This window comes from Epinephelus lanceolatus, chromosome 18 (assembly GCF_041903045.1).
Source record: "Epinephelus lanceolatus isolate andai-2023 chromosome 18, ASM4190304v1, whole genome shotgun sequence".
Lineage (NCBI taxonomy): Eukaryota > Metazoa > Chordata > Actinopteri > Perciformes > Serranidae > Epinephelus > Epinephelus lanceolatus.
In genome coordinates, this window is record NC_135751.1 from 39155982 (window position 1) to 39180031 (window position 24050).

The 24050-nt window shown below is 44.3% G+C and overlaps 1 protein-coding gene across 1 annotated transcript in view; it reads left to right on the plus strand.

Moving 5' to 3' along the window:
• The window catches only part of usp43b (ubiquitin specific peptidase 43b), a 131672-nt gene that overhangs the window by 77983 nt on the left and 29639 nt on the right, over positions 1-24050 (plus strand). Inside the window, exons 7-8 of the mRNA XM_033645721.2 lie at positions 6670-6832; positions 12253-12364. Coding sequence (XP_033501612.2) covers positions 6670-6832; positions 12253-12364 — 275 coding nt within the window. The remainder of the gene's footprint in view (positions 1-6669; positions 6833-12252; positions 12365-24050) is intronic.

Below are 24050 nucleotides of genomic sequence, written 5' to 3' on the forward strand. Positions count from 1 at the left end.
AGGCTGTCTGGCGCCATTAAAATGTGATCTTTATGCCCCTCCTGCAATTACTGAATGTAAAAGGTTTGATCTTTGAAACACCCTCAATCAATTAACCATAAATGTTTAAAAGAAGTAAAATCTAAGTCTTGTGAGTGAGGAGTCTCATTAAAGCAAAACTTGGTAATCTAAGCATTTTTATGTGCAGAGTTAATGTTGAGGAAAGGTTATCAATGTGGATTATGTCCTTAGGCGTTACATTAAGCCACATGTTAAGTGCGGAGTCTGTCGAGAGCAGCTTCGTGATTAGGTGGCAGATGCAGAGCCAATGCATCTTGTGGGCAATTAAAGTAAAACTGTGCGGTGAAATCTGAGGGTAACTGTGTATTATTATGCTTCACCATGTGCATTTGCGGTCAGTCTCCTTGTTAGTCGTAACACACTTGATTGATTGAATTTCACTGGCATCTATTCAGTAGATTTCAAGGTAAGTTACTCACACAGTTAGATTTAAAACCTCCTGATGTGGAGGCTGTTAGAGGCAGCGTGAGGCGCTCGGTACGGAGCTGTTGGTGTCTGCTATGAATGAAATAAGTACATGCCCAAAGGCAAACCAATGATGACGTGACCTTCCCACTCCTGACTCCCAATTTCTTTGCCAGGAACGTGCATAGAAGCTTGCTAAAGTTGCCCGAGCACCAGCCCATTTACCTGCAGCAACGTCTTGATGAAAAACAACCACTTTTCATGGCACTATCCTCAGTGGAAACACAGTGACAGGTCGCCAAAGAACACCCACATTTGGGGGCTAAACTGCTGGAAATTCAGCAGTGACTTACTAAAAAAGAACCGGTTTTGTTATTTGTTGTTTGTGGAAGCCATCTTCTCTTCATCTTCAGATATTTTACAGATGCTGCGATGTTTGCTTCCAGACTATTTAACTATTAACTGAATCCATTCTTCCCTCTACCTGTGAAATGTTCCCCGTACCACTGGCTGCAAGACAAGTCCAAAGCATCATCCATCCACCCTCGTGTTTAACAGTTGGACAGGTGTCCCCTTTTTCTCCAAACATACCTTTGCTCATTGTTTCCAAAAAGCATCAGGCTAAATTCGATGTTCCTTTGCAAACTTCTGACGCTGAATGTTGTGGTGAGGACACAGGAAAGGTTTTCTTCTGATGACTCTTCCATGAAGGTCATACCTGTCCAGGTGTGGCAGCACAGTAGAACAGTGCACCACCACTCCAGAGTCTGATAAATCTTCCTGCAGGTCTTTTGCAGACAAACAGGACTTTTGATTTGTCTTTCTAACAATCCTACGAGCAGCTCTCTCACAAAGTTTTCTTGGTCTCCAGACCTCAGCTTGACCTCCACAGATAATGTCAACTGCCATTTCTTAATGACATGATGAACTGAGCACACTTTGCTATCTTCTTATAGTCTTCATCAGTTATTTTAGTTTTCAGAGTGCTAGGCAGCTGTTTAGAGGAGCCCATGGCTGCTGATTGTTGGGACAAGGTTTCAGGTATTGTACAAAGCAAAACATAATTGAGTAATCATGCTTAAAATATTGAAAATCATGTTCCATCTTTACCTCTTTGGAGATCAGTTCATCTTCTACTCACTTAACTATTCAAAGTTAATCAATCACGTGGCAGCAACTCATTGTGCATTTAGCATTTCAGCACAACCGTCTCTAGGGTTTACAGAGGATGGTCCCAAAAAGAGAAAATATCCAGTGAGCCAAAATGCCTTGTTGATGCCAGAGGTCAGAGGAGAATGGCCAGACTGGTTCAAGATGATAGAAAGGCAACAGGAAGTCAAATAAGCACTGGTTCCAACCAAGGTGTGCAGAAGACCATCTCTGAAGCAACAACACCTTGTCCAACCTTGAAGCAGATGGGCTACAGCAGCAGAAGACCACACCAGGTGCCACTCCTGTCAGCTAACAACAGGAAACTGAGGCTACAATTCACACGGGTTTTCTCACCAAAACTGGACAATAGAAGATTGGAAAAACCACATTCAGATGGAAGCATGGATCCATCCTGCCTTGTATCAACGCTTCAGGCTGCTGCTGGTGGTGTAATGGTGTGGGGGAGATTTTCTTAGTACCAACTGAGCATGGTTTAAACACCACAGCCTACCTGAGTATTGTTGCTGAGCGTGTCCATCCCTTTATGACCACAGTGTACCCATCTTCTGATGGCTACTTCCAGCAGGATAACGCACCATGTCACAAAGCTCACATCATCTCAAACATGACAATGAGTTCACTGTACTCCAATGGCCTCCACAGTCACCAGATCTCAGTCCAATAGAGCACCTTTGGGATGTGCTGGAACGGGAGATTCTCATCATGGATCAACTGTGTGATGTCATCATGTCAATATGGACCAAAATCTCTGAGGAATGTTTCCAGCACCTTATTGAATCTATGACACCAAGAATTAAAAAGGGGGTCCAACCTGGTACCAGCAAGGTGTACCTAATAAAGTGGCCTGTGAGTGTGTTTGTTCAGACATACAATGCCAACATTACTTCTGGTGACCGGGGTGACTAGTAAGCTATAGTGCAGATTATCATTCTTGGAGCCTCATATGCACCACTCCGCTCCGCCTTCTCTCTTTAAGAAAACAGCAGCTTCAGGTGATTAACAAACTGCAGACTCTTCTCTCGTGTAGAATATTTACAACATAACCTACATACCTCCTTTGTGAATTACAGATTGGAAACACCGTTTTGTGTTTGTGTTTGGATTACAGTATTTTCTTGTACCTACCATATGGCTATCAAGTAATCGAGGTTTACATAAAAAATTAATAACGCAGAAGATCTCTTTGGGATTTGACGGTGCACTGACAGAAATAAATAAGCACAGTGTGACCGTGCTGGAGTGCTGGTGCCAAGGATGAGACTTGAATATGGGATCACCTGCCAAAGAATATTTGGAAACAGATAATTGGCTTTCTGTTAAGTATCCATTTCACATTCTTTTATCCCTGTTCCAAACAGAAAACAGGGACTTCCTCCTTCATTCAGCGCCCAGTTTCAATTGTGTTTGATGACTCATAGTAAGTTTTTTCTTCATGCACAGTCAGTCAAACTCAGATGCTATAAGTATACTATCTGCTGCTTCCTACTGTAGCAGGAAGGACTCTGGGGACACTTCAGCATCCAACCTGGCAGCACAGTTACTGTCTGTATTTGCGCCTCAGTTTAAGCTTAAGGAGACTTTCACGTCAGGGATTTTGGCCCAGATGGGAGTAGACTTGAACGGAAAGTCCGGTTTGTTTGATTAGTTTGAACGCAGAGGCAATCTCTGGGGCTGAAAAATTAAGCCAACGCTGATGTGCTAAAAAAATTGCAGTGCCTCTAATGGCCACTTGAGGCTGCCAATCCCCATAGACCCACATGTTAAAATGCCCAACTGTACAGCAGAAAAAAACAAGTCTACAGCCTGGTACAAAATGATTTTGGTCTCTATAGCTAATTTCCCCGTTCATGACAACTGTACGTGGGGTGAACATGCAGCAGGCACACCACAGTCTGTGTGACGTGGGGTGTAAGGCATCACCCCCAGGTGAAATACCTCATTTTAAGGGAGTTCCCATCAGCCTCAGCTGTACTTTGTGTTAGTGCTAATTGGCAAATCCTCACAAACAAATACATTAAACTGAGGTGGGAACTTGATAAATATTATATCTGCTAAACACCTGCATTAGAGTTCTCACTCTCAGCTCGAGCCCGACGGGTCCTGAAAAGCCTGATGGATTGGACCGGGTACAGGCCGAAACTGTGCGATGATTGATTGGGTACAGCTAGGGCTGTTTTCATTGTCCATTTTCTGGAGCCTATCCCAGCTGACACTGGGTGAGAAGCGGGGTTCACCCTGGACAGGTCACCAGCCTATCACAGGGCTGACACATAGAGACAGACAACCATTCACACTCACATTCACATCTACGGACAATTTAGAGTCACCAGTTAACCTGCATGTCTTTGGACTGTGGGAGGAAGCTGGAGCACCTTGAGGAAACCCACGCTGACATGGGGAGAACATGTAAACTCTGCACATAAGAGCTCGCCCAACCCCGGGGTTTGAACCCAGCACCCTGCACGCAGCGTGCCACCGTGACAAATATTACGTAATATTCATCCATCCATCCATTTTCATCTGCTTATCCAGGGCCAGGTCACGGGGGCAGCAGGCCAAGCAAAGCACCCCAGACGTCCCTCTCCCCAGCAACACTTTCCAGCTCCTCCTGGAGGACCCCAAGGCGTTCCCAGACCAGATGAGATATATAATCCCTCCAGTGTGTTCTGGGTCTGCCCCGGGGCCTCCTACCAGTGGGACGTACCCAAAACACCTCCAGCGGGAGGCGCCCAGGAGGATCCTGATCAGATGCCCGAGCCACTTTAACTGACCCCTTTCAATGCGAAGGAGCAGCGGCTCTACTCCGAGCTCCCTCCGGATGTCCGAGCTCCTTACCCTATCTCTAAGGCTGAGCCCAGACACCCCACAGAGGAAACTCATTTCCACCGCTTGTATCCACAATCTCATTCTTTCGGTCACTACCCAGAGCTCATGACCATAGGTGAGGGTTGGGACATAGATGGACCAGGAAATCGAAAGCTTTGCCTTCTGGCTCAGCTCCCTCTTCACCACGACGGACCGGCGCAGCGCTCGCATCACTGCAGAAGCCACACCAACCCGCCAATCCATCTCACACTCCAAAACTATACGATATATCGCAATATTTAGATAATCAAAAAAAGTTAAAGGACGTGCATGTGTTTGTCTAACGGCTTTTTTGCTCAGACCTGGAGTATGACTGTGCAGACAGCTAATAGGATTGGGGGATGGGGGGGTGTAGCTGTGGGTAGAGTCGATCCCTTCAGGGGCAGAGGTGTTTAATTATGGGCTTTCACATAGTCTGGCTGTGTTTAGTCTGGCTCATCCTGTGTGTGTGTGTTTGACTGAAGAAGCCTCAGAGTGCAGAGGAATGATGAGTTCACAGGCTTCCTGCGGTTTCTCAGAATTAGTTTGAGGCTTTTTGATGATAGAAGATTAGGACCAACAGGTATGTAGGCTAAACAAAGTGTGTGTGTGTGTGTGTGTGTGTGTGTGTGTGTGTGTGTGTGTTGGCCATTTTCACATAGCTGTTGTTATATGTTGCGCTGGAAGTGCCATTTTCAGTACAGCTATGGGAATTGTCCAACAGTGGAAACACACACACACACACACACACACACACATCTCGCACCATTATTCATCCTGTAAACAAGGTAAAAAATAAAAATAGGCGAGCAGTGACGGGAGCCTTGAAAAAATGTGTGGAAACGGTACAGTTTCTGACAGTGAGCTATAAAAAATGATTTAATAAGCGATGAGAGGCAGGTCTCCTCCCCAGAGTCCCTGTATAAATCTTAGCGGGACACGCCAGGAGGTGACCTCTGCATTTTACTGCTGTTTCATGAACACGTTTCGCCGGCCATTTAAAAGGAGATTTTTCCCCATAAATCATTCCCACAGCTGTCAGAGGTCGCTGCTCGTGTAAATTACAGCACACGATTAAAGCACGTTTTATCATTTGCTTGATTAGAGCGACATTAATAAATGAAAAGCTTTGCATACTTAGCATTACTCTCGTTCTCAGGGTCAGGACGACGCAGTCAGAGGGTTACTGTTTAAGCTTAACTGGTTTACATGTAGACTCTGATTAGTTCGGAATAGGTTTTGGCCTTCATACAGCACACAGCTTAGCGTCCTCACACCCCAATTATTTCCGTAAGAGGAGGGATGTGCCAACACAGACAGATGCTTCTCTTTTTCTCAAGGATCTCAGTAACAGGATGCTCAGCAGTGGCATTTGCTTTGTCAGTGATGAATCAGGCGTCAGGCATAAACAACAGTGTTTAATGAAACGTTTGGCGAAGGCACATCCACCACGGTCAATCAATACCTTCTCATCTGTGTCTGCGAGTCTAATTCACCACGTGATTTATCACTGTGAACTTCTGAGGAGCTGACGAGCAGAGGTTGTCAGCTGTGTGAAGAAAACGCAGCTCTGCTGACGTCACGTTTCACGAGGATCTTATAATCTCGGCTTCTCACTCAGTCAGTCACACTTCTCTGTGTCGATAGAGAGTCGAGGGGAAACGGGAGAGAAGTGGTGCTACTTGGCACCCCACCAGGACAGGATGTGGAGCAGAAGCTGCATCAGATAATACCTCCTGCTGAGAGTGCAGGCAGCCATTGGTCCATCTGTTCTCCCCTCTGAATCACTGTTCCCCAAATAGAAAGCTGCTGTCTCGCCACTTTATATATCTCAATTCTCCTCCTCACTCCTTGTTAGAGGTGTTAAGTTTAACGGCCACATTTTCAGTACATAAAGTCAGTTCATCTTCCTTTCAAGGAGAAAATGTGAAATGTCATACACTTCCTGCTGTCAGCTATCAGTGGAAAATCTTTGTAAGTAAGCAGTTTACCAAAAGAATGTGCAGTTGGTATGTGATCAGTATCAACGGGATTTCTCAAGACACTGTGATTGTATCTGTGGTTTAAAAAATATCTTATCTGCTCGTTCTCTTCTCTCCTCCTCACATGACTCATTTTCGTGTCTCTTTCCAGTTTGTTCTCACACCGCCTCTCTGACTTTCTCCTGTGTTCTCTCTCCTCTGCCAGGTTACCATCACAGCCTCCCATCATCTCCATACTCCACTGGTCCGGAGGGTCAGAGGTTACCTTCATCTGGGACGCTGTCATCAGAGTTCCTCAACCAGGGCGTCCCTGTAAAGATTCTGCTGTTGGTCTGCAACGCTGCGGGGACGGGCCAACAGGCTGTTAGGTAATTACATGAAATGACCCTTTACGAAACTCTGCTATCAAAGCTTAGCAACCGTAACAAGGAAGGGAGAGCTTTGGATTTCTCCCCATGTTGCAGTGGTGTGCAGGGAGCTCTAAGACAACATTTCACAAAAACAGTAGAGAAAAGCTGGAGTAGACAGGAATCTGGAAAAGGCAAAAGGGCAGAAATATAAAATACACCCTCCTCCTGAGTCTTTCCTCTCTGTCCTGAGCTGCTCCCACCAGACGACCACAGGCACATGCACACGCTTCATACAGTAACTCAGTGTTTCTCATACAGTGATTTATTTAATCTTATTTCATTGTAGATTTGCTCGCAGCTCATTTGCTCGGCCCGTCCTTGCCCCGCTTTATCTCTCTGTCATTATCAGATCACAAATGAGACAAGAATTAGCTGCTAGCCACTCACGGTCCCTCCGCCTTGCTACCAAATGCTGTCAACTGCTTCCCCAGAAAGATAGCAGGCAGCAGCTCAGGAGACGGGCGTTCAGCTGGCGGGTGTAGCAGCTTGAATTTGGCCAGTACAAACCCCTCAGCGCTGGGTGTTACAATGGGCCTGTGGCCAGGTCAAACCTGTGTAACAGCAGCAACAGAAAGTTTGTTGATCCAGCAAAGAGTCAGACCTAAGTGACGGGAGACCAAAGTCTAAGTTTATTATGGGGTTTTTGCTCAGTGACGCCAAAAACTGGGTTTTTGTTTTGTTTTGTTTTGTTTATGTTTGTTTGTTTTAACATTAGCATGCCTGGATAATCAGATTACCAGCTACAAGAGCAGCATTGCATGATTTCAAAGCTGAAAGGCATGGCATTAGCTAACTGCATCATTTTGTTGGGTCACATTTAAAACAGTTAAACTGTTAAAAAATACCTGTTCAGGACTGAAACATCCATCCTGTGGAAGCCATGGTGCAACTTTATTAGAGTTTAAGCTAACGTTAGGGGCTCAGTCCTGTTCTTGTTTGCATTTGGGAACAGAATACCCAAACAACTCCAGCCAACCATGCACAAGATAGCATTATGTTGCTCTACCTGCAATAAATGGACAAGTTTTTCCTGGGAACATTAGCCTTAGTATTTTGGTGTTATATTTTTATCATATCCTCTATCTACTGTAGCCATATGCATGTTTAGGACTCTTTCACATGGTTCTGCTTTGAAAGCAAACCAACCAGAGACAAAGCTTTTTAAGTCCACGGAAATAATTAATTTACCTTAAGGGTTAAGGATGATATGATTTTTATAACTGTCTGTGAATTTTAAAAAGCTGGTTATTTCACGAAAATAACTTGTTGGTAATTTAAAATTGCCAATATTAGTGCCACAGCAGCACATTGCTAAATGTCCTCGGCAGTACTTCTGCCTCTTTCTCCAAACGAGGTGTGCAGACTGACATTTACTATATGTAATACACTGACTATGGATTAAAACCTCATACAACCTCACTTCAAAAAAATCCAAACTTTCCCTTTAAGTCTCCAGGTCAGCAGGTGTTAGATTTGTGTCTAAGTATTGCCATGAATATCCAGGTTTTCCAGCTGTAAATACCAGGCTTGAAATCGAACCGATTACTGGTTATGTGCGCAGCTTTTTAATTGATGTTGCCCAAGAATCAGAATCTTGAGAAAACATACTGGTGTCTAAAAACCATACTGACAGGAGAGAGACAGAGGAAAGGGCGTATATGTTTTTAGGGGCACAAGGCCAAACTGAGGGGGAAAGGTAGCCTGCGTGAAATTGCTGCTGTAGGTAGGGGTTTAGTAAAATGTAAATTCTTAGCTTCTCTGACTTCATGGTCGGTCATTTAGGTTGTTGTTGATTTCAGCCTCACAGCAGATGGGGGCTCGATGTACAGTAGCTCAGTCCACAATCTCTCCTTGCTCTGGTGGAGCACGTCAAGGTCATGTGAGTTCCCTGCTACTGAAAGGACTCACATCTCACTGTGAGATGAGTTTCAGACCAAACAACTGGGGAATCTGACATCTGGCACTATATAGAGATCAGACATCCGTCTCCCTGACAGAGTCCAGAGGGATCAATATAGGTGAGCTCGCCAACACGTCTGTGGGAAAGTCCAATCCCATCCACTTCTCACTTTCTCCTTCAAACGCCTCGCCCTCGTCGATCAAACCACCCACCTATCCCGCTCTCATCAGATGACAGCTGGAGGACTCGTCTGTGCCAAGAAAATGACATTGGAGTCACATACTTGTTCCTCGCTCTCTGCAGAGTAGCATCACAGGTACATTTCTGAAAGTCAGCTAGGTGTGAAAGCTCTCAGTTTTCATTGATTTGCCGAAACTGTGAAACCAACAGAAAACAGTGGATGGGATTTAATGAAGTTTCACATGTAATGTGTGAAACCTAAATGTTCAGTGTTTTTGCATTTCTCCCTGTGAAAGTTAACAGTTGGATTTCATGACATTTTAGTTGTGTTAGCTCTGATTTTCATGTCCGTGGAGGCAGGTGAAAACTAAATATAGATCACTGTGTGTTCACCAAGCAACAGCCTTCAGGGCTGGAAAACAAAGCCAACGCAGAAGTGCCAGAAACTGCAGTTCCTCTAATGGCCACTGGAGGCTGCCTCTAAGAGCGAGTCAATCTTTATAGACCCTCATGTTAAAACACCTAATTTTACAGCAGAAATGAACAGCCTGGTACAACTGTACCATCATAACGAGGGGTGAATTTTTATATAACTCATCTGTTTAAATGTAATTAAAGACGTATTTCACTGCTGGAAAGAAACTGAGCTGTCTAAGTAACAAAAAGACACAAATACTTTTGAAGTTGGTGCTACATGACCAGAGAAAACAGAGGAAAACGGCTGTGGCATCCACTTTTGCTCAAGTGGCAGAAAACCCACAACTACCAGAATGCACTGCACTGGACGATGGTGGGTGACGTAATGCATGTTGCTCATCTGTTTTGACACAGGAAAGAATATGGCAGCCAGCTGGCAACAAACAATCTCAAGACACAGTTAAACAGTAAGATAAAATCAGGGTTCCCACAATCATGTGTAATGAAATTGTCACAGTAATCTTCAGTAATGTACTTCAAAATGCATTTTTGAGATGGAGCGAGTGACACGAGCAGTCCGGGCCGTTCAGTTGTCACTCAGAGCACCAGTATGCACTCCGGTAGTTTGAAGACACAGAGCACTCTTTCTTTCAAACAAATGAACCAGTGGGCGAACCAAACTGTTGGCTGTCACTCCCACACTCCTGGAGCTCTTCTCCTCTGCCTATAATAATATAATTAACATTTTATACTGTAGACCCTTTTAGGGCCGACATCACGCTGATGTCAGTTTGTTAGCCAGAGCCAAAACCTGCCTCTCCCTCACAGGGCTGTAGGCTACACAGGAGTCTTAAAATGTGTTTGTCTTGTTGTGTTATTGGGAGCCAGAATAGAAGGAGTTATGGCTCAAAACCAGCCGCCACTGCCCGTCAACAAAAACAAAGACAACTATGGTTAAATGTGATAAGACCAAAGGACTGGACGGAGGCCATCATCAAAAATGCTCACATGTGCAGCGCACACTTCATATCAGGTTAGGGAAAAAGTATTTCCTGTTGTAGGGATGAATAAGGTTATGTGTATTAAGGGTTATCATGTCCACCTCATCAGAAACTGGGGAGGGATTAAGAGGAAGATTGGATTTCTCTGGAACGCTAACTTTTTAGCACATTAGCTAACGTTAGCTTCCATAGCAAAACAAACAAGTGTGGTCCTCCTTTGTAAGATTGGCTTCCTGTGACATCATCCATCCACTGAGTGAGAGCATACGGGTCGGCCAGTCTGGTCCCGTTGGTCACTGTTTACTTATTCAAGTAACACTGGCGGTCCCGGAGAGTGAGTGACCTGACATGGTGCGTTGGTAAATTCAGTCTGACGCTCTACACTAAAATGAGAGCCCTGTTGGTGGAAGAAACGCAACGTTATATTTCTACATGAATGAACCAACGGTTAAGTTAATCACACATTCACTCCGCTCGGTGCTCTGCTGAGTCACTCAGAGTGCAGTGCTGTGGGTACTCTAACTGAACGCTACATTCAGACAGCGATCTGAAGTTACGAACGCTCCAGTTTGTGTCAGAGTGCGCCCCGACACTTTGAATGAGTATTTCTGAACACACCACTCACATCATCTTCCTCCATTGTCTAAAACAAACCAACAGAACTTGCTAGCTAGCACTAGCTAATGTCTGTAAAGAACTGTTTTGTCTCCAGCTAAGCCCCGCCCACCAAAAAATGTCATACTGTTTACTAACAGTAAAAGGGTCTAACAGTACTATGGTCTTGATTAATTTTGCACCGGGCCCTTTGATACCGGGTCTTGGTACTCATCCCTAGCTGGGCCACTTAGAGGTTACTTCTGGGCCAAATGTGACGTCAGTAACGTTGGTCTGTGGTGTTCAGAAGTGGACGATAGATTTCTCTAAATGAAACCATCAAAAAAATTTAAGAAAATTCTGAATTCAGACTTCTAAATCTACTTCTTTATTGTGTTCTTGTTTAAGGTCGGAGGAGTTAAACTCTCCACTGTGGGAATGAGGACCCAGAGAGTGGCTAACACAGTGTTTCAGCCCTCTGTATTTAGCACACTCAGTCCATTCACCACAAACCGAACCACACAGCACAAGAATGGAATTGTTTTGTCTTTTGCTCCACAGCAGTTTCCAACTGAATTAATTGTAGTTTAAAGTCATTTTCCCTCCCATTCTGTTGTGTATATTGTCTCATCCCGTGTCGTGGTCGCTGCAGCTGCTACTCCTCAGCCACCACAGAATGTTAATGGTTCCCATCCTGAACAGTAATCCAGCCTCATTTACTCCGAGGGTCTCCGCGGTGTCCATCTATGATCTAATGGGAAAGTTGTATGATGGAGGATGTGTTTGATTTCTGAGGTTTGTTCCAGTGTCTTTAAGGATGAAATAGTGCCTTTACAGATGCAACACTTTTCATTCATCCCCCTCCTATTCATGCTGATTAATCTACAGTTTATTAGCATCCCATCATGCATTGTGTATGTGCCTGTGTGTCTGGCCTCTTTATGCACACGCATGCTCACATGGTCTCATACTAATAAATCCAAAGCATACAATGGAGGGCTGCTCTCAATTAAATGGGTATTATGGTGAATGTGTCATGTGATTTATCATTTCAGAGGGATGGTTGTCCCTCTCCTCATCATCTATTTTCACTCCTCATTATTGCTCTGTGTCCGTCCATAGATACGCTGTAATGAGAATTCTGCTCTAAAGCTGATAATGGTAATAAATAATTATTTACATTACAATAGGACGAGGAGACGCCTGAGCCGACCAGGGCTGATGTGGAGCGGCTGAGTGGGAGCGTCATGAGCTGTTGTTTTAAACTTTATCTACTTCTGTTCAAGGTTTGGACCTCCGTTCCTGATGAGGGAGGATCGGTCTATTTCCTGGGACCAGCTGCAGCAGAGCATTCTCAGCAAGCTGTATTACCTGATGATCAACGGAGCTCAGGCCCAGGTACGGGACAAACAATGATGTGATCACTGATACATGCGAGGGAATTCAGGTTTTTTCTTGCTCCCCACTCAGGGGTTAATTGTGTATGATTTAGGGAGATATAGTGGCATCTAGTGGTGAGGACTGCAGATTGCAACCAGCTGAAACTTCCCCTGGTTAGGATTCCTCCAGTGTTCATTGTTCGTGAGGTTTTTACCAGGAGACGAATTATCCACAGAGGTCTCTTCCTCTCAAATATAAACAGACCAGGTGATTTAAACAGGTCAAAACACTGAATAAAGCAGTTTCACGTTAAAAATCACTGTTTCTTCAATGTTGTTTGGCATGTCGGAGACAGCTCACCCACTACATGTTAATGTGTGCTCATCTTTTTATGCCTCCAAGCACGTGATAGCCATAGCCGAAGGCATCATGTTCATGGGTTGTCCGTCCAGCAAACACTGACTTTCTCCTGAGAGCACTGTGTTCGTATCGCATAAGGTTCTAAAGCCAAACCCTGTTCTTTTTTCCTAAACCCAACCAGGTGCTTTTGTTGTTGAAGGAAAATTCATGGTGTTGTACCGACATAGTGCCTTTAATTTGAAAGAGACCATATGTAAACGAACTTGACACTGACAAAAAAGACTTCCTTTAATATCGGCATGCAGGCACACAGCCGGTTGCCATTATACTTAATGGGGCCAAGTGGCATCAGGGGTAAACACGGCGGGACAAGAACGAAAGTTAAAGGGAAATTTTGGTTTATTTCAACCTGTCTCCTATCATCCTAAATTTGTTTCAAGTCACTAGTGACATAAAAATAATAGTTAGCATGTTAGCCGTTAGCCTAGATACAGCCGGGGCGCATAGCAGCATCAGACCTGTTAAAACGTAAGTGAACGGGCAACCTTCAAGTGCAAAGTTAGTCCACTAAACAAGCTTTTTTTCCACAAAGACCACCTCATATCGTTAGGATAAATGTCAGAGAACATATAGACAACGACATGTAAACGTGTTGTCTTACCTTACCGGTGTGCTGCCATGTTTGTTTACCATTTAGCTCTGCTTTCCAATGCTCGGCCGAAATCTCGCGAGAACAAGCAGCGATCTCATACCGTGCCTGACGTTTTACATTTTAACAGGTCTGACGCTACTATGTGCCCCGGCTGTATCTAGGCTAACAGCTAACATGTTAACTATAATTTTTTTGTGTCACTAGTCACTTGAAACAAATTTAGGACAATAGGAGACAGGTTGAAATAAACCGAAATTTCCGTAAGGCAATGAAAGTCCAAGTAGGGCGCATGGGTCCAACACTGACTTTCAACCGAGAGAGCAGTGTTCACGTCCCGTAAGATTCTAAAGCCAAACCCTGTTCTTTTTTCCTAAACCCAACCACGTGTTTGTTATTGAAGGAAAAAAAAAAGTTAATTCGTAGTGTTGTACCGACGTAGTGCTTTTATTTTTAAAGAGACTGTATGTAAACGTTAAATTTCCTGTGAAAACTGAAGTGTATTTCGAAAACAGACAGTGCATGTAACAAGCTGAAGTTGACACTGCGTCCCAGAACGTCAACAACCAACACACCCAGGGTACCTTGGACGTCGTATCTGGGCATTGAAAGTCCATGACCAAACGAATGTGTTGCAACGCCATATCTCAAAAACACTTTGAGGAAATTTCTTCAAAATTTGGCACAAACGTCCACTTGAACTTAACAGAGAACTGAAAATGATGACGTGGTGACATTTTATATCCAAAAGGTCAAAGGTCAGCTTCACCTTGACATCATAATACTCTGCAAAAACACTTTTCTAGCCGTTAGTCAGCGTCATATCTCAGGAACAGAAGGGCAAACAGCTGGTCACACACTGAATTGTTGGAACTGTGCTGACTGTATAGATCTTCTGTGCTGCCGAGGGGGGAGGATGGAAACTGTAACTGCAACTCGCAGAGGCATACAACCACGAGGCGGTAATTGTAGTTCCTCTGATAATTTAAGATCCAGACAGTCAGGAGGTTTCAGCAGGAGCCGGATTATCTGCAGAGGTCTCTTCCTCTCTGAAACAAACAGACCAGGTGATTTAAACCAGTAAAAACACTGGTTGCTAACCTTGGTGACTGATGCAAAAACACAGAAACGAAAAATGTGAATGGCCCGATCTGGAGCCAGTGTTTGATTTGTCCGTTCCCGGCTACTGTAGAAACATGGTGGTGTGACGTGGCAGTCTCCATACATGAGGACCTGCTCCTTACGTTAATATATACGACTCATTCTAAGGTAACAAAAATACAACAGTTCTAATTTTCAGGTGATCATATGCTAAAGAAAATATACTTACTTTATTATTTTCCATCTCTGCCAATATATCCCCCCTAAATCCTACACACTGGGCCGTGAAGGGATTTATCAGAACACAGTGCCAGCAGCTGTTAGATATTCACTGACTCACATACAGACTCCTTCAAATATTGATATGAAACACATCTCAGAGGAAACACAGGTTGATGCAATGGGAAACAAACAGCCAGCTATAAGGACAAAAGTATGATAGTTTTCACTCCAGCTCTACTGTGATGTAATTCTGCAACTGCCTGCCAGAGTGTGGGAATTTATGTTTATTATTTATTCTATATTCTGTTTACTGCATCACAACCATAAGACCCCTGGACTGAAGCAGCTCTGCAGCCCTGCGTAATGAGTCATTAGACATTGTTCCGTGATGCTTGTAAAACATACATTTAATAGCCGTGTCGCGTGGGCGGGCTTGTTTTGAGCACCGGCTGGAGGCAGAGAGGGGACACGGTTCCCTCCTGCCGAGCCGGCTGGCGCACCTGTTCCAAGACAGGTTTATTGGCTCAGGACAGAGAAAAGCATGCCCACACAATGACACCATGTAGTACAGGTGGGAGAGCTTACAGTGCCAGCTGGAGGCAGACAGGAATTGGTTTCCTCTCGCTGCACCCACAGGCACACCACACTCGAGTCGGGTTAGCTGCACCTCGCTTTACATATTTCATAGAAAGGTCTTTACAGAGACGGGCTGAAGAGATTACACGTCCAACTTCCAGTTTATACAAAAACAAAAACAAACGTGGGCTGAGTTTTATTTTCTCTTTGCCAACCTAGAGAGGAAAATTAAATATATCCAAAAGGTATGTGGCTGCTGCTTTGTTTACTGTTGTCACAGCTCCACACACACAGTTCACAAACACTCTGCATATTCAAACCACGCTGATATAGTTTATTAGCATCTTTAGTTAAAGGTCCAGTGTGTAGGATTTAGGGCAGTGGTTCCCAGCTGGTCCAACCATGGGGTCCAGATCATTATTTCACGGTCCACACATATTCAGTGTCATACTTGTGTTTTGCCATGTCATCGAGCTAGTTTTCTGTATCTGTTCGGCACTCACTCTACAGCAGGAAACAGCACTTCAAAATAAAAGTAAACAACCAACAGCTACTTGACAGAGACAGAAAACTAGCGTGGAAAACATGATCAAGTGCAAGTTTGATGCTGAATATATTAAACTGTGTGGACCTTGAACTGATGACTAAGGACAAATCTGGACCCTGTGATTGCACCAGTTGGTAACCACTGTATTAGACCATATTGTGACTGGTATCTAATTATTGGTAACCAAAAATCAATAACTTAAAAATGTGTAGTCGCTCTCTATTACAGCTCGCAGTTGCCTGGCTCTGTGGGACTGGCTCCAGGCTGACCGGAGGTTGAACACCGCTGGCTCTAAGTATCAAAACTTGAATGGTTCGATATGTTTACATGTGTCAAGTCAAAGGAATTGGTCCTGTGAAAAGAACCGTTCTAGATGCCTCTTTTCAGGATAGCTGTGGCTCAGAGGCAGAGCAGGTCGTCTACTAATTGGAAGATCAGCGATTCAATCCCCGGCTCCTTCAGTCTGCATGTGGAAATATCCTTGAGCAAGATACTGAACCCCAAATTGCTCCAGATGGCTGCTCCATTGGTGTGTGAGTGTGTTAAAAACTGAATAGCAGGTGGCACCATGTATGGTAGCCTCGGCCACCAGTGTATGAATGTGTGTGACTCGCAGTGTAAAAAGCACTTTGAGTGGTCAGAAGACGAGAAAGGGGCTTTACAGGTGCAGGTCCGTTTACCATATAGAGCCAGTTGGTTAAATTAGATCTGAGGACGTCAGTGTTTCCGTCTCTAGCTCAGAGAAGTTTGACACCTCTCCATGTCGTAAACTCTGGGGACGAGACCTCTAAACCAAGAAAATACCGGATATTTAAATGACGATTGTTTTCAGCTGCCACATTTATCATCACTCGATCATTCCTACACTGTGATAGGTGAGATTAAAATGTGCCATGAGTCACACACAGACTCCATCATTAGACAATTTCTGTGTTCAGATCTGCGCTGGTTTTTACGTTAGATTAATAAATGAGGATCACTGACTATACTTCACTCAGGAACACTCTCGTCATAAATTTAACCATTTATTGCAACAAATGGAAATACAGCAGGGGCGATTGCTCTGAGACAACAAGGGAGGCTGAACTTCCCCTAAAATTTCGTAGAAGAAATGCTCAAACATGCACTATTGAATTTACATTAAAATAAGAATTTACATTGCATTAAACGAACGCTAGGATGCGTTTCACATCATGACTGTGATGTTCAAACGTCAGCTGTTTATCACCAGTTTTCAAACACGACCTTCCTGTCATACATTCTCGTGTCAGCAAAGTGAGACGCTCATTGGATAAATGCGACAAATGCGGTGGGAGAGGACGCTGGGTGTATGCATGGTGATTGGAGGAATTGTCTAAGAGGCTGAACCCCTTTGTGACTGATAGCGCTTCGCATTTCGAGCTCAGTCCCATGCGGATATTTGCGAGTGAAGTCTTCTGACAGAGTGCCGCCTGGAGTTCCTTATTTCTACAAGCGATATAGCTCATTTTCATTGTTTGTACAGCACAGTTCAGGTGTTTAAACCCATCTGAAAATCTATGAGGTGTGTGTTGCCGTGGTTCTATGGCATGAGTGTGGTTGAAAATGGCTTCAATTAAATGTTCCTTTTATAAGTCAGCCGGAAAAGGGTGGATTGCCCACTCCAGGTCGGGGGGGAGGTCCTGCCTCAGGTGGAGGAGTTTATGTATCTCGGGATCTTGTTCACAAGTGAGGGTAGGATGGAGCGGGTGATTGACAGGCAGATTGGGGCGGCGCCAGCAGTGATGCAGGCGCTTAACCGGTCCGTTGTGGTGAAGAGGGAGCTTAGCCAGAAAGCGAAGCTCTCGATTTACCGGTCGATCTACGTTCCAACCCTCACCTATGGTCACGAGCTCTGGGTAGTGACCGAAAGAACGAGATCGCGAGTACAAGCAGCCGAAATGTTTCCTCCGCAGGGTGGCTGGGCTCAGCCTTAGGGATAGGGTGAGGAGCTCGGACATCCGTGAGGCACTCGGAGTAGAGCCGCTGCTCCTCCACATCGAGAGGAGCCAGTTGAGGTGGTTCGGGCATCTGGTAAGGATGCCTTCCGGACGCCTCCCTTGAGGTGTTTCAGGCATGTCCAACCAGGAGGAGACCTCGGGGCCGCCCCAGGACACGCTGGAGGGATTACATCGCCCGGCTGGTCTGGGAACGCCTCGGGGTTCCCTCGGAAGAGCTGACGGAAGTGGCTGGGGAGAGGACTGTCTGGGCTTCTTTGCTGAGGCTGCTGCCCGGATCCGGATAAGTGGAGGACGACAAGTACGAGAACGAGTAAACTTAAAGTGAGCTTCCCCTGTTTGAAAGACCAGCAGCTGCCACTGAAATGCACGTATACTTGGTGCTGATGGCTCCACTCTTAAGATGCTCCCTGGATTAGACAAGCTGTGTGCTAAACCAAAACAGGGAGCACAATGCAGAGAACACCCCTGATGGTACAATAAATACCTTTTTAACCTTTGAGTCATGTTAGGACTCTGAATTAGGAAGGTAGAGGCAAAGCTTTGCTAGCAGCAGCAGCAGTGTGTGGCTGCATTGGTGTAGCAGGGATCAGTGAGTAGGAGGCCATATTTAAATGGACTGCCTTGTTGTGAGAATGGGTCGTGATTGATGTGGCTGTCAGCTGTGTCCTGCATGAACTAATGCAAAACTTTTTTTTTTTCAATGTGTCAAAAAAATTTCATCAATTCATCTTTAAAAAATCTTTCTACTGAACCAATCATTAACATCAGACATGAAGAAATTAATTATTAGATTTATGTAAATGAAATGCCATTATTACAATGTGGTGCTGGAAAGCCTTTGTTAAGTCCAAAGCTAACTAATGATCCATTGTTATACAGATGTATACGGCACATTTTTAGTATTTGATTAACACACAAAATGCTAATGCCCATAATTTGTCATATTATTCCATCATATATGTCATTAAACCTTCAATTTATATTGTTAGATGATTTGAGATTGGCACTTTTAATATTCATACATACATAAGGTACCAAACTGATTTCATTCTCACAATGTACATTATAATATATGTGCATATATATTGCTGTGACAGGCTGCAGGGCAGCGTGTGTGTTAATGAGACTTGATTGGGTCAGAAGGTGAGTCGCTCACTCTTCCATGCATGGCTAAAAAGAAGCATGGCTGGCTTGTTTACCTCGTCACCGCTGGTGTAAAACACGGTGCGTAATGACAGAAATGCAAACAGTGGCACTTGCTCAGATGCACCCCTGCTGTATGTCACTGTCAGATCAATTATTTACCTCACTCAAGGCAGAGAGCCCATTTTCCTGCTCGTTTCCACTCACTCAGGCGCTCGTTCTGCAAACTCATCTGTGTCTCAGCACATGATTGTGTGCAGTAGCACGCTGTTAGTCATGTAGCGGGTGTGTAATCAGCGTCTCTGCAGCCAGCGGACACACAGCTGCAGTAAAGAGCCGTAAAGGAAATTGTTGACCAGCTTGCTGCGTATTAGTCGGTGCTCTTTGAGACATGCCAGGAGAAAGAGAGGAAGAGAAGAGTCAGGTGCAACACTTTCAGTAACTCTGTTGGAGATCTGTAGTCTCCTTTGTGCCCCCACGCTGTCAGCCGTTTAATTAAAACCAGGCTCGTACAGTATAATCAGTTTGCCGGAGCCTACCTCTGCCAAGAAAGGAGCAATGCTCAGAGCAGATGTTTGCTCTAAATCTTTCATCTCAACAGAATCTGTAGTTTTCTTGCATCAATGAATTACACTCACAAGTGGATGTTTCCGCTCCTGTCTAATTTTAGCCTCGGCAAAGATGCAATTCAAAAACAAAAAACACTGCCTCTCTCTGTGACAGCCATTTTTCCTGCTCCTGACATCGCTTGACATCTTCGTTTTAGCAGTGGCTGGCTGCCACGATGCTCACTAAAGCAAGCCTAGCAATATAGTACGCTACAGTACACTGATGGCTGCACATTCACAGGACTTATAGTAACAGTCGGACAGGCTTTCTCACACATGAACACCTTCTCTAAACTTCTGGTGCAGGATCTGAATAAGACAAAGTTCTTCCTGAAGGGACTCTGAACTGTTTGATATATGAGGTTTAGTCGGAGCAATGTGGAGCTCAAGAGATACAGTCCAAAAAGATGCAGTCCATACACTAAGAAAGGTAAATCCCTCTATACACACACACACACACACACACACACACACACACTGCTCAAACTGACAACATAATGAAACACTCTTTGCATGTGTTGTAATTGGAGATCTTTTGCCTCGTCAGGCACAAACAACGCCACAAACATTCCTCACTGAACACAAAAAGTGATTAACCTTGGTCGGGAAGGATTCTCTCACGGGGAAACATTACAGACGTCTCAGTGTCCCCCAGTGTCCGCTGAGCCCTCACGCTCAAGCACTCCTCCAACAGGATGCTGAGATGAATTTTCACAGGTTTTCTCCTCCTCTTCACAGCCGCCACGCTGACAGGGGCAACTGTGCTCGGAGCCCGACCAGATCTCAGATGCTCGTTTGTTCTTTTTTCTCCTCGATCACACTTATCTTCTTTCACACACACTCCCAATAATGTGTTTACAACCCCCTGTTTATGGTGTTACTCACACATATTCCTCTTCATCTGCCTCTACTGGGTGGAGAATAAACATGTTCACACAGACATGTATGCATACGCAGCACAATATTATACTGTACAAAGGAATTTAGTCTGAACCTCAACAACTGACCACTGAGTAATCAACCACATAAGTTACTGCTGCTTCACGTGTCAGGCTTTAATTTAGGGCTAAATAATGTGATGAAGGGTGAGTCATGATACTGACTGGCAAACTTGGCTAAATTTTGCTAGCTAGTGAACCTACAGACGAATTAGGCTGCATCCAAATGTCCACTCTCTAGACTTGCAGACTGAGCCCTCGCGGACTTCAGTCGCTCATACTGTGATGAGTTCACCATCATCACGTAAAGTCTGCGAGTGCCGCTTATAGACAGCCCTCGAGACTTTTTTGCTCCACGTTGGAGCAATGATTACAGTGATAGTCTGTCTGCTCATTTGTCCCAGCAGGTAACAAGATATAAATCACATGTTTTGCGAGTAAACAAAATAAAGTTCTGTATAACACACAGACTGCAGACAGATGTTTGTTAATGAGGATGAAACTATTACTAGATAAACTGAGTAGGCCTGTTAGTTACACTTGAAACTGTGCTGATTGTGTAGATCTGTGCTGTCAGGTTGAAGATGTGTGTGAGGCATCCATGTTTTCATGGACATGTTTGTGGAGGCATGCAGCTGCGAGGTGATAAAGTTACTGTTCAAATAGCATTTGAAATGTTCATCTCTGTTCTTTTATTTTCTGTCTGTTCAACGTGTCTCTGACATGTTGGTTTATATCAAGAGACACATGCTCAAAACTTAACACAAGTCTAGACGAGGTCCTTTGGAGACATAAGCCCCGTTTCCACCAAACACTTTCAGTACAGTACCTTTGGAACCAACAGTAACCCTTCAGACATGGTACCTAGAGCCTAGTGTTTCCACCACAGACAGTCCTCTTAAGTGTGGGCGGGGTTGTTGTCACTCACTGCTCCGTCCAGCACTCACTGTATTTCCTCCTTTATCAGTCTGCACCTGGTTTATCGTCCACAGAACGAGGCTGCACGCCCACATTTTCAGAACAAAACAGAACAGGCTGCAGTGAGAGTCTCTCTCCATGGGATATTTAAAAATAGCAGCTTTGTGCATTAAGTCCTTCTCAGGCAAGCTCAGGGGTTTAGTGTTGCTGGAGCCCACAGGAACGACGCTCTGTGACGCCTTTTGTTTCTCCAAGTGAGGATTAGAATATATGACCTTCACATAATCCAGTCAAAATTAATATCTACTAGTCCATACCCACTGGTAGCTTTGTCACCTTCTACCTATGCCAGTTCTCAATGCCTATGTGCAGTTTCACATAGATTGACCACGTCAGTGAGTAGAAAAACGTGGGACAGACAGAATGACTGACTGACAGAATGACACACTGACAGTTTCCGTGATTATGTACAGCATACCATACCATGACTTAGTCATACCAAACATTAGAAAACACCAACATTGGTCCACAGGGGGAGCCACAGCAATCGGTCGCATTTTAGCCATTTTGAATCATTTTTCTGTTGTTATAGCGCCACCCAGTTGCCAATTAGAGTTAAATTTCTCCAGTCACCTTGAGGCGTCCTGTTCTACATATCTACCAAGTTTAGTAAAAATCCATATGGCGGTTAGGCCTAGATAAAAAATGAGCTCTCTAGCGCCCCCATTTTGTTTGATGGGGTCAATAATGGAGGGGTCCCCTCAGATTATGTGTGGTCATATGCCTACAAAGTTGCGTGGTGATGGGTGAAACCCTTGAGATGTTATACACCTTTATGTGATGAGCCACGCCCTCCGCAATATTCATTGCCTTATAGAAGCTCAGTTTTAGTAAGTTTTCCAACTTTTGCCAAGAGGGAACTTTAGATATTGGTCCCTAGATTATGTTCACCCAGTTTCATGCAGATCGCTCAAACTTCCTAGGAAGAGATCCATTTGAAGTGTTTTTCAAAAAATTCAAAATGGCGAAAATCTATATAAGCGGAAGTTATGGGTTCTTGAGGCAAATGTGTTCCTCATGAGGAGAGGCATCTCTGTGCAAAGTTTCATGTCTCTACGACATACGGGGCATGAGATATGCCCATTCAAAGTTTGGCATTTCAATCGGTTGCTATAGCGCCCCCCTTTGGCCAACTGATGTAATATTGCTTCATTCTCATCCTCCCATGACCCTCTACCACTGTGCCAAATTTCACATGGATTGACCAAGTCAGTGAGGAGAAAAACATGGAACAGACACACACAGAGTTTTCATCAGTATATCGTAAGATAAACTCTTGAAGATCCACTCATTACTAAAAGTGTGTGTCATATAAAAACTAAAGTGATGGTCAAAGTTGTCACAGTGAAATTTAAGGTGTGCTGATGGATTCACGTCAGCAACTCATGCATTGAGTAACATTACAAGTTAACGTTCCACCTTAAAAGTCGCCGGCAGTCGGCCCAGTGAATGAAGTTATTTTTTCTCAGACTCCAGCTGCTGTGAGAGGCAGCAAAACATCCTTTCATTTTATAGTCACAGTTTACTAATAAAACTCTCCACAGTATGAACAGTGGTTACATGAGCCTCAAAACCAGACACAACTCAGCCCTGAGCAGAGTGACCGTCCTCTACTGACCAATCAGACTGCAGCGTTCACAGCTCCACCTTTTAGTACCAGATCTGTGTGCTAGGTACCCCAACACCGGACTGCTAAGTGGAAACGTGGCTATAGGACCCTGAAAACATAGGGATGACCCCGTTTAATCCATCCTTGACACCTTTTTCTTGCATCATTGGTTTTAGAGAGGGTTAAAAAAGAAACCACCTCCCAAACTCTTCAAAGTATTCGTAGCCTGCAGCACACAGCTGTAATGTGAAGAGAAATCCAAACGTTGACAGGCCTTTCGTGAAGCTCAGCTATGATTGGAAAATCGCTGTTTGGGGAAGACTTCGGTCAATTCAATATCAAACACGTAGACCTGGTGAATCCTCTTGTTGAAGCAGTCAGTAGGTTTGTAAATACAAGACCAGGAATTTTCCCCTGGTTTTTAAAAACAATGTTTAGTGGAGAAAAAAACAGTTCCTGAGAAGTTGGTAGGACTCGTTGGGTGGTCTTCACGTGTCCACACAGGCCTGTCACTGGAACTCACACTAAGCCTGAGCAAGTCTGTAATGAAAAGAAAACTTATTTGGGGTTTACACTTGTCATCTGTCGTGCCAGTTTTTTTCCCCTTACAGCAGATTGAAAATGAACACTTGAGCAAAAGTTGATGAATTCTCTGGAAAAGCACCACACGGCATCTACAGTAAGCACCGCGGGGAAGGTGGATGCCTGCGGAGTCCATAAACACATGATGCTGAAACACTGAGGAGAGGATAATGTAGTGTTAGTTACACGGCTCGCTGTGTGTACTCAGACTGAGAGCAAAATGTTATTTATTACTACATCGAGTAGCTCTAACTGCTGCAGTATTTCAGCCGCTCACTGGCACTTGTTATGCTTTAAATAGTTCTGTCTATTGCATACATGAGGCAGTAATTCATAAGTATTGTATAACTTCCCCTGAGGGCGATGCATTCCAGTGGGTTCATGTGTTCAGCATGTCAATATTTTCCAGGAA